The sequence below is a fragment of the Gracilinanus agilis genome, chromosome 3 (assembly GCF_016433145.1).
Source record: "Gracilinanus agilis isolate LMUSP501 chromosome 3, AgileGrace, whole genome shotgun sequence".
In the NCBI taxonomy this organism is placed as follows: domain Eukaryota; kingdom Metazoa; phylum Chordata; class Mammalia; order Didelphimorphia; family Didelphidae; genus Gracilinanus; species Gracilinanus agilis.
In genome coordinates, this window is record NC_058132.1 from 609,502,349 (window position 1) to 609,514,330 (window position 11,982).

Genomic DNA, 11,982 nt, shown 5'->3' on the forward strand with positions numbered 1-11,982 from the left:
TAGGTATATTTTTTCTTTTCTTTATCTTAACACTTTTGATTTCTTTCTCTTTTCTTCTTGTTACTGAAATCATTTTCAGAAATATATCAAATAATTACTTAGCCTCTGTCTGTCTCAGTTTCCTTAGCCATGAAATGGGGATTGTAATGATACCTACCTCCAAGGATTATTATGAGGATCAAATGAGAAAATACTTTTAAAATGCTTATCATAGTTTATGGGGGAAGAAACAGATAAATGTTGGCAATCATTGTGTGTCCAGTTTTGGAAACCAAATGGCCATAGTGATGTATCAAAGATAGCCTAATCATGATAGAAGGTGACAGCAGTCTCAGTGTGAGATCTGCTGGTGCTCAAGGCCTGGTGCCACATGAGGAACTTGATATTAAGGATAGAGGATATGATCAAGATGTAGGAGAAGATAATACATGGCATACCAGCGCTGTGCCCAAGATAAGGTTAGCTAATACACAGATGCTATTTTTTTTCTCTCAACATGATGACTTCATCACATTTGGGAGTTATAACAGTAGGAAGGAGAAAAAATGCCAGTACTGAAGTACACCTACTTAAACAACAAAAACAAAAGTTTTGATTAGAATTTTCATTTGAGTGACTTTTTTCAGTCCTGATTGTGTGATTCTGGAATCGGTGAGGGGAGAGATGTATCACATATGATCATAGTTTGCTAGCAGTCTACCTTATAGGCTAGGGATCAGCATCTGCAATTGTATATGGCACATTGTACAAAAAAGGGAAATTATTTCACTGACAAAAGGGATGTCATTTGTGTTACAAAAAGCTTTGCCCAAATAAATGTGAGACTTCATTTCTTGAAACTTTATGATGCTTCAGTAACAATTGCTCAGTTAAGTGTTGGTAAAAAAAACAAAAACAGAGTAAATCATTGAATGAATGAACAAGTGTTGATTTGTAGACAACCAGAAAGGATCATGCTAGCTCTCTGCTGTGAGTGGTATCTCCAGAGGAAGTGATGAACTGCACAGTTCTGTCCATATTCTCTTGGAGAAGAAATGCTAATCTATTCACGTAAGGAGAATTCCTCAACATGAGAGAGGATCTCAGTGAGCAGGCAAAAGCTAAGAGCACCTACTAGTTAGCCAATAACCTTTGGGTCCAAAGAGTGAGAGAATTTCTCCATTGCCATTCAGTCTGTTTTCTTCTTGGTGCCTTTATTACCATACCATATTGCAAGCAGTTATTCAGAACTGATTATATACTACCAGGTATGGTGCTAAGTGCTAGATATTCAAGGAGAAAGTAAAAACAGTCCCTAGTCTCAAAATGAAAGCATTTTGAGACTAGGGACTGTATGTGCATAGAGACATGTATGTGCATAGGTCATATGCAAGATGCGTAGGTATGACCTATGACTAGGTCATCAACAAGATGGAGGACTAGACACTTTCTTTAATCCTCACAACCTCTCAAACGTCTCTGCTTTTGAAATTGGTGTAAATGTGTCATGTACCCCCCATTAGATGATAATTTCAAGGAGAGCAGAGGTTGTGTGTTCTCTCATTTTCACCAGTAGCTCATACAATGCTCTCCACACAGTAAGTGATTTAATAAATTTTGGTCAAATATTATCAGTCATTAGATTTTCAGTAATAATAACAATAATGACAATATCAGAGACAGGAGTAGATTAGGAAAGAATTTATAAATATTAATTTATCATTTGGTCATCTGGCCTACACTTCTGCAAATGGAAGTTTAAAATAATATTATTTAAAATTAATGCAACTTAAATTCTATATGATTTTTAATGCTAAGAAAAACATACTTATTTCAGAATCATTATTTTGTGAAAACATGTATAATACATGTTCAAAAATATGTTTACAATCAAAAGGTGTGCTTATCTGATAAAAAGGGAAAACATGTTGATTCTTGCTACCTCACAGAAATTATTCAGAAGCAGTTGCTCTTAGTGTAAATATTTTTTGTTACCTTGCCAATACTGAAACAATTTCTGGGATGTGAGTTCTGAAGTGCCACTTTAGGTATTGTTTACTTTTTAACTGTAGCTTCTGTTGAGTCTTGCTTTTTGGAATTATGTAAGTTCATGGTGCCTGTATAACATATACATTGGCTAATACAGTAAAATATTATAAAGTAATACAAAAGAATCTCTTCAGTTCTTTTATAGCTTCAGTTGTCATGCTTTCCCCCTCTCTTCTAGGGTCCTGTAACTTCTGGGAACCATTCTAAAAAGTAACTCCGAAAGTGAATTAGAAGGGCACTTAACACCTATTCTGAATCCTAAATTTATAGGTTAACTTCTAAGACTGGATTTTTCTGTCTTTACTGGCATTTAGTTTCCTTGACCACTACTGTCTCCTATCCTCTCTGCTGGAGGATAGTACCAGAGATCCATGCTACTGGGCTTTGGTAGGTTTTTTAGTAATAGATGGTAAGAGGTGACAGGCACTCCTCAAACTGCCATCATCTCAAGTAGCTGCCATGTCTGGAGAGACCACAGCTTTGGCCTTTTCTAAGTCTACTGGTACTAGTTTACTGTAAGAATTGGAGGTGACAGTTAAGGATTCCCATACCCCATTGACAGCCCATAGGCAGTCCTCAAGAATCAAGTAGGAAAGTTGAGAGTCATAGTCTGTTTCTGTATCAAATGACCCATATTATATGAGGACTTGGCCCTACCTGGACTTTAACCAGAATGGCATTGTGGATTTGTAGCAGCCACAAGTGGAAGTTGTGCCTACCCCTAGGCTTTTACAGCATGAAGCTGCTGTCATGATTCTAGATATGGGCTCCATTAAGGAAAGCCTCCAACTTTCTGTAGATATTTCAGTTGGTCTTTTTTTTTCTTTTGTATTTCATATTGTAATCTTAGTGTGGAAATGAATCTCTTAGTCATGCTTTCAGCATCATAATTTCACCACCAATTAAAGCAGATGCTGGAAAATAGCAAAGAGAAGTTGGAAAATAAGATGAAAAAGAGAAAAGGAAGAATCCTTTTTTTCTCCTCTCAATTTTAATATTTTATTAACTGTTGGTACTATTCAATAATTATTTAGAAAAGAATAGGAGATTGGATTATTGGTGTTTTAGATTATTAAATTTCCTTCTCTTGTTCTTATTTTTAGACTTCACATAGAAAATACTATTCCATTTCTCCTGTGTCAAATATTTATATTCTCTTTTGTCTTTCCATTTTTCTCTCATTTTCATGTCAAAAGCTGACATGTAGTAGCCATTATTTCCTTTGTATTCCTTTACTATTTTGGTTTGTAAAATCAGGTAAAATACTTTTTTCAGTATTGTATATTTTGTAGTCATATTGGGCTGGTATTAGTTTTTATTGAAAGAAGCCTTTATTTTCAGAAGAAAGAGGAAAAAAGAATTCATATAAAAATGAAATTGTTTTATTTTATAGTTGGTCACAGGTGTGAAAGAGACGATAAGCCAGAAGGCCCAACCCAGAAAGCTCTTCGTGAAGCCAGGGAACAAGCCAAACCAAAAATAAAAATGAAGTCCAGTACAAAGGTATGAAATTTTTTATATCATTGCTTCACATTTAACTCAGGAAGTTTTTTTTATAAATTCATGTTTTGATTCATAAAATAATTCATTAGTTGAATTTAAAAGTTCTTTTAAAAAGGCAAATGAAAGGAAAAGGTACAATTATGAAAGCTGTTCCTATATAGTAATATTAATTTTTGTGGAATCAATTTCATTTATTGTCTCATACTCTTTACAAATTGACAATGTTTATCTTTGCATTTTTTCAATTGAATTGTTTAACACTTCAATGGCTTTGGGAACAAAGTTCCTTTATATGAAATCTGTGTTAAAAAAAATGAAGGAAATTCCAGAAATTATGCAAATGAGGGACTGCAGGACAAAAATAACTCTGTGGACAAGTTCTTTTTGTTTCAGTCAATTGGAAAGAAAACAGGACTGACACTGGTTAAAATTGTGTAGTCTTCAAAGATTCCTTTCTGTGTTTTTAGTTTGCCTCCTTGATGGCAAACTCTTCTATTTCGTGTTCCACTGGCCTCCTACTGTCTTCAAGTTTTCTCCTTTAAAAACAGAAAGGATCTGATTTCAACCATTTATGCATGTTGATTGAATGACTAGTTGCAATTCAAATGAAACTCTATAGTCATACAGTGTTAGAATTCTACACTAATGTTACCTCAATCAAGCATTTACATTTAAAATCATTTTTTCTATATGGAATGAAATGCTCTTTCTCTCCTTAAAATAATTTGTCATCCTTACCTCAGGTGTTATTTTTTGGAGGCTGAGGGTGGTAGGCTACAAGAGTTCTCATGAAATCATACTAAGCCTATTCTGGTAAACTCGATTGTATTTTTCAAGTGAATAGGCAGTGGACATGTGAGAATGCCAGAATATCAGCAACCTCATGTAGGCAGTATTAGGCCCAAACCCTGTGTGTGTGGTGGTAGGGGCTTGGGGGTGGTTCCTGTACAACAGCCTGTGTTTTTCATTAACTCACTTAGAATTAAAAGAGCATTTTCAAAAGCAGTTTTACTGGTTATTTAGGAAAAAAAAAGGATAAAGGTACAAAACAAATTCATTGGAAAATTACTGAATTTTAGGGTTATAAAGTTCATGGATGCTTACCCCAAGATGATAATTTTCTGACCATCAAATGGCCTCCACAAATTGCTGTATTCAGCTGATCCTCATTTTTATCTTATTGGAAATTGGCATTGGTGAAGCTGCCATCATGCCTGGAAAGCAGATGCACTACATTAAAAACCATCAATAAATCCCAAATAGATAGGACATTTCTAGAAAATAGATCTTACTTAAAAAAAATTCAAAGGTCCTTTATTTACTCTTGGATAAAATGCAAAATCCTTAATTTGGCATTTAAAGTCAACCCCCCTCCATATTCTGACTCCCACCCAGTTTTCTAAGCTTATTCAATATTACTTGGTTTTGTCATTCTCTTTCAGTCAAACCAAGCTACAGTTCCTCATTCAGCATTTCACACTTTGCCTCTGGGCTTTTTCACAGGAGGTTTCTCTATACCTGAGATAACACTTTGCCTCTCTCATAAACCCAGCAATATCCTGGAACCAGCTCAAACTGTTGTGGAAGAGTTGATTATTAAATGTTCCCAGTGATCATTTATACCTCAGAAATCAGAAAGACTAGAGCTGGGCCTGATTTGTTATTTTGTTGACTGTCAATATAAAGTGCTGGAGAAAAATTTTAATGATTCAAACTAAACTTAAAAATTTTTTTGAGTTTTCCTGATAGTGGTTTCTTAAGCATTGGCCAGCACTCTCAGGCCCTTATCTTTGTTTCATAGAATTCTTAGTTTCCTTCAAAGCCCAGCTTGAGTAACTACTTCTTACACAAGGCCTTTCTTGACCTCCATTAGTTATTAGCTCTCCCTTTTTTTTAACTTTTCCAATTTTTTTCAATTACATTTAGAAACAATTTTTGACTATAGTTATCTGACAATTTTGAGATTCAAATTCTTTTTCCCTTACTTCTCTCCATCCTCAGCTGGCAAATTTTCTCAGTACTATCATGCAATACATATTTCCATATTCTTCATGCCATGAAAGAAGACACATATCGCTCAATAAGTAACTTATGAAGGAAATAAAGTGGAAGATGGCATGCTTTGATCTGTAATCAGATTCCAACAGTTCCTTATTTGGTTATGGTTAGCATTTTTCATCATAAGTCCCTTGGATTTTTCTTGGAATCTTGCTTTGCTGACAATAATTTAGTCCTTCACACTTAATCATTATATAGTATTTCTGTTATGGTAAACTGTGTTCTTCTGATTTTGTGCACTTTGCATCAGTTCATATAAGTTTTTCCAGATTTTTCTGAACTCATCCTCTTCTTCGTTTCTTATGGTGCAAAAATATTCCATTACAACCATATACCACAACTTGTTCAGCTATTCCCCAATCAATAGACATCCCCATAGTTTCCAGTTTTTGACCACTACAGGAAGAGCTGCTAAAAATGTTTTTGTTATATCCTTTTCCCCTATCTCAGATCTTTGAGATACAGACACAGTAGTTAGATTGCTGAGTCAAAGGGTATGAATAGTTTTATGGCCTTTTGGCTCCAAAATAGTTGTATCAGTTCAAATTCTACCAACTCCCAGTTTTTCCAAACACCTGTACCATTTGTCATTTTCTTTTTTGGTCATATTAGGCAATCTGCTAGGTGTGAAGTAGTATCTTGGAATTTTTAAATTTTCATTTCTCTAATCACTAGTGATTTTGGAGTATTTTTCATATGACTATTGATAGTTTTAATTTCTTCATTTGAGATCTACCAGTTGCATTCCTTTTCTTAAAACCTTAATCTTGTCTTAGAATTGATACTACATATTAGTTCCAAGGCAAAAGAGTGATAAGAGCTGGGAAGTTGGGGTTAAGTGACTTTTCCAAGCTCATACAGCTAGGAAGTATCTGAGTTCACACTTGAACCCAGGACCTCTTGTCTCCAGGCCTGGTTCTCTATCCACTGAGCCACTTAGCTATCCCTGCAATATTTTTCTTATATTTTATATCTGCTTACTTTTAGCCATTGTTTCTTCCCCTCATTCTTCTTTCCCCTACAGAGTTTTTTTTGATATTTTGAAACATCAGTTATTTCATTAGTGTTAAATTTAATCCTTATCTTCCTTTAAGTGTTAGCTCAGATATCTCTTCCTACTTGAGGCCCTTCCTGTGCCTTGGAGTTATTTGTATGCTTTATCTCCTAAAATTGCTTTGCCCATACTTTGTGTTTATTTTTCTCTATATGTCTGCCTCCTTACCTTATAGAATATAAGCTATTTGAGGGAAGAATTAGTGTGCTTTTACATTTGTATCCCTGTGGTGTAACAGTGGTTTATGCAAAATGGTTGCTTAATCAAAGTATAAAATTTGATATAAGAACTCTGGGCCACCCCTACACTATAAAGTAGTAAACACTGAAGTGGGTCTTTTATGAGGGACAAAGCAAATAGAAAATAAAACTAAGGAAAGAAAGATGAAATTTGTGAATGAATTAATTTATTTTGGGGAGAAATATTTTTAAAAAATCCAAAAGCTGCCACAGTAACTTTAAATTTAACTTGGATAGGAAAGAAGAGAGACAGAGAGAGAGAGAGAGAGAGAGAGAGAGAGAGAGAGAGAGAAAGAGAGAGAGACAGACAGATAGCTAGACAGAGACAGAAAGAAAGGAAAGGAAGGAAGGAAGGAAGGAAGGAAGGAANTGCCAGGACCAGGAGGGGGGAAAGGAAAAGGAGATCAGTTGGATCATAACTTGGAGAAACGTGTGGAAATTTGTTATTAAATGTAATTGGTAAAAAGTAAAAGGAAGGAAGGAAGGAAGGAAGGAAGAAAGGAAGGAAGGAGGAAAGAAAGAAAGAAAGAAAACAAAGAAACAAAGAAACAAAGAAAGAAAAGAGAAGAGAAGAGAAAAGAAAAAGAGTGAGAGAGAGACAGAGAAAGTCAAAGGAAGGAAGAATCATGGACGTACATTTAGTACAAATTTATTGTGTGCCAGGCAAGCCCTGAATTAAGCTCTGGGAATAAAAATGCTAACAAGTGAGATAGCTCCCCCTATACCCCTTCTTAAGGAGATTACATTTAAATGGATGAAGACTGCAAATAATTAAAAACTAGAAAGGAAAGGCAGATGCATGCACTTCAGCATTGTATGAACAGGAATTCATGTGGCAGCCAAGTTCTAGACAAGACAAGTCAAAGGCTCCCCTATCTTAACCTGCTGTCCCAAAAACAGAATTCATGGGTTTCTCTGGTGTGGTTGGAGGTGGAGGAATGGTGATGATGTCTATAGTTCAGGCAGTATAGTACAAAGCTGGTTGGTAAGGATAGTTACTAGACTTAAAGTTATATAATAACTGAAATTTAATTTAAAATAAAACAGCATGTATACAATTTGTAGTAATAATGATGTGAACAGGAAGAATTCTCTGAGAAAAAATAGATTTTCTAAAATTAATAACTGTTTGTTTCATACATTCAAACTGTTATAAAATGTTTAATTTTTAGTTTGCCAATATTAGAAACAACTCTTTACTAGGATATAAAGTTGTACCTGATGCTAAATGATGTATGAATTAATTTAAAAAGTCTCTCAATCTGATAAGTTTGTGATTTGATAATAGAATTATCTATTTTAGAAGTATATTTTTATTGCTTTTCTGACACTAATTTTTCATAAGTTTGAGGTGAAATTCACTAGAATCAAGGATTATCATCATTATTTTTATTCTTTGTAGTTTCTTGTCAATTTTGTAGGTATTCTGATTCTGACAGTTTATTATAGGATTCCATTTCACTGGCAAAGTTAACAAGATTTTTAGTACGTGTAAAGCTCTGTTGAAATAAGGCAGCATGGTATGTTAGAAAGAGGATTTAATTTGGAGTCAAAGGGCATAGACTCCAATTTACAATAATGGTTCCTAGAGCTTTACATAGGATCTGGCACAGAAGCAGGAACTTAATCAATGCTTCTTGAATGTATCACCTTGAGTATTGTTAATTTTATAAATTAGATATTATACAGATATATATTTAAGGTGTGACCGCCAGGAATCAATAATTAAGATTGATTCCATAATTAAAATAGACCCAAGTCAGGATCGGTTTTATGGTAGTTTATTTACAATTAGGAAGGTAGAAGGTAGGGAAATAGAGAGAGGGAGAGGCTAGCCCGGGCGGCTGAGGCCCCGACAGAGAGAGGATTAAAAGGCTAATTAAACTAGGCTACAAGCCATAAGGATTTAGCAATTAGAGAGGCAAGAAACCTACTTGAGGTAGAGAGCCTAGAAACACCAAGGTAGGCCCAAGGAAGTCAGCCTACCTTACCCACGTGACAATTCAGAGGAGAAGCTGCCCGAGGTCCCAGCCAAGATCCTTCAGCACCAAGTTCAAAGCATGAACTCCCTCAACAGGAAGTTACCATCATATTTGAAGGACAGCATCTTTCATCACTTCCTGGGGGTCCACCTCTAATTCAAGTAGACCAATGGCAGCCTCAGTACTGGTTTTGGATTGCCCAAAGGGCAGCCCCTTGTTCTTGATTTGTTACTTATTGTCACATGCGGGTAACTCGTCTCCCCTCCCCACTAAGGGAGGTGGGGATGACATCATCTCTGGTGGCTAGAGTCTAACTATGAATGGGGGTAAGCTAATTCCATTTATACAGTATGTTAATTTCTCTTTAGGTCTCATATTTCTTCTCTGAAAAATGAGGGGATTAGCTTAGATGACAACGAATGGCTAATCTAACTCCAAGTCTGTGGTCCTTTGCTCTCCAAGGACCCTTCTAGTTCTAGAGCTATGATCCTATGACATGAAGGAGAGCTGGGAAGCAAAGCTTTCAGACAGCTTTGGGCATATGTTTACTATTACAATTCAAGAGGGTGTTAATACTTTGTTTTCTGGTATATGGAAAGTATGTGATCAGCCTTACATTCTCCTTTGAGTTTATTCCTTGACAGAGAAATGGTTACCATCAATAGCCATTTCACAACTCTTTGTGCAGTTTACTTTGAATAGAGAAAAAGCATATTCTCCAGCTGTGTGTATATATGAAACACACCTCTCGTTGTCTCTCTGTCTCTGTCTTTTGTCTCTGCTGGTCTTCAACTCAGTAAATACCCTAAACCATATGAAACACCGTGGCAAAGTGGTTAGAATGCTGGGCTTAAAGGCAGGAAAATCCAGGATCAAGTTCCCCTTCTGACATATAGTAACTTTGTAATTAAATGAGCAAATCCACTTAACCAGTTTATATTCTCCTTGGTTATACCAACAAATAAATACAAGGTTTTGTGTATGGGGTAGGGGAGAGAGAGAGAGAAGTGAGAGAGGCAGACAGACAGATAGACAGAGACAGCACATAAACCCACTCACCACTGATGGTGTAGATCAGGAAACGCTTCACCATTGTTATATTGAAACTCTGGGAGCAGAGAGTCTCACCCTTGATTGACGGATGAGGACCGTTGGATCTTAGAATGTTCCCAGGGGCCGTGAGGTGAGGAGAGGGGAGAAAGCAGTTGACCAAGGAGGGTATAAATACCCTGGCATCCCTGGTTTTTGGTTCCTTTCACTTCCCTTGGACCTGAGATTTGTGGATCCTGGACTTTTGGGATTGGTGACTTGCTTGGCTCAACCTTGCAAGTTCCTCCTGTCTTGTACCTGACTATCATTGCCAACCTGTACCCATACCATCACTCTACTGATTCTACTGCTCCTAGATATTTAGGAAATCAAGTCATCTGTAGTTGTCTAGGTTTCCCAGGGCCTGGGAGGGATCCGGGAAGTGGGCAGGAAAAGAAGAAGAGGGTGGAAAGGGGTGGATCCTGAAGGCTGTATAGGTATAACATCTAGCAGAAGGAAGAAGAAGCTGAAAGACATCAAGCAGCAGCTTGCTTACTCTGGTTTGGCTGTGGCCAGGCTGAGCCAGAGGAGCTAACTCTAATTAACCAGACTCAATTACCTGCCTATAGCTCTGAGGGTTTATTATTATTATCAATTAGTTAGGGTTTCCCAATTCCTCTACCCATTCCTAGTACTCCATCTTTGCTAAAATATAGATAAACTATTTAAGTACCTTCCTGGATTGGTTATTTCATAGCTTCTCTGGGATGGGAGTCATGCAGTCAGATAAACCATTACCAAGGCTAAGTAGAGCCCAATATCTATCATCAATCAACCCCAGGTGGGACCTGAAGGCATACCATCCATTGACCTGAAGGATCCTGCCTGGGCACTGTTATAAAGGAGGGAGGTGTTACATCATCTAGCTAGGTGGCAAGCTTCATTTGATCTTGCACTAGCCACATATCTGGACTCCACTGCTGCCACACAATTCCAGTGGTAGTATCCAGTTCAGTTATCTCTCCCTCCATCTGCTCATTTATTTATATAACACCATCAGATATATCATTTGAGCTGAGCTTTGAAGGAAGATAAGGGAAATAAGGATTTTAATAGGCAAAGATGAGGAGAATCAACTTTCTAGACATTAAGGATAGTTTGCAAGAATACAGAGAGATAAGAGTTGGAACGCTGAGGCAGGAAAACAGCTAATTTTATGTAGAATATATGGAGAGGTCATAAAAATGTCTGGAAGAATATATGTTAGTGCTGTATTATTATTGAGGGCTTTAAAAGTCAATCTAAAGCATTTATATTTCATCCAATGGGGAACTACTGAAAATTTCTGAGCTAGAGAATGACATGGTCAGATTAACATATCAGGAAGATTATTTCGCAGCTATGTGGAGAATTGATTGTGGAAGGGAAAGATGAGATGGGGATTCCAAATTGGAGATTATAATAGCATTTTAAAATGTAAGTATTAAATGAAATAGTTTTACTATTTGTGAGAAGCCTACATCATTAGCTATGTTTGCCATTATTTTAGATATCATTGGATGAATCTTTGCTTTTGGGAAGGAAGTATAACAATTCCTACTTCCAAACCAGATGCTTTTGTTATGTCTGAGAAAAGAGGATGTTTCTAAGAATTTTAATTAGTTTGGAAGGATGATCATTTCTTCAAGCATTCCTTCAAAGATAGGGCATTCTTCTTGACTTTTTTATAGTATCTTAAAATTTCTAAAGATACTATGTTCTTTCCATACTGGCATGGCTTAATTTGAAATATTGATGTTATAATTTGGCCTCTAACTTTCAAGTCAAGGGGAAATTAGTTAATTGGATTCTTTTACATGTAAACAAAACAAAAAAATTGAAAGGATATCATATCATAAAGATGCATCCAGGAATTTTGTATTTTCCAAAGGAACCAATGAATGCTATCTCTTATTTATTTGGGAATAAACAAAGTAGTGTTAGAGCCTTCTTATCTGTTCCACAGCCCATCTCTCTCTCTCTCTCTCTCTCTCTCTCTCTCTCTCTCTCTCTCTCTCTCTCTCTCTCTCTCTCTCTCTCTCTCTCTCTC

At 36.3% G+C, this 11,982-nt stretch overlaps 1 protein-coding gene across 1 annotated transcript in view; it reads left to right on the forward strand.

Moving 5' to 3' along the window:
* The window catches only part of SPAG16 (sperm associated antigen 16), a 1,250,545-nt gene that overhangs the window by 89,026 nt on the left and 1,149,537 nt on the right, over positions 1–11,982 (forward strand). The window contains exon 9 of the mRNA XM_044667518.1: positions 3,422–3,531. Within this exon, the coding sequence (XP_044523453.1) occupies positions 3,422–3,531 (110 nt within the window). The remainder of the gene's footprint in view (positions 1–3,421; positions 3,532–11,982) is intronic.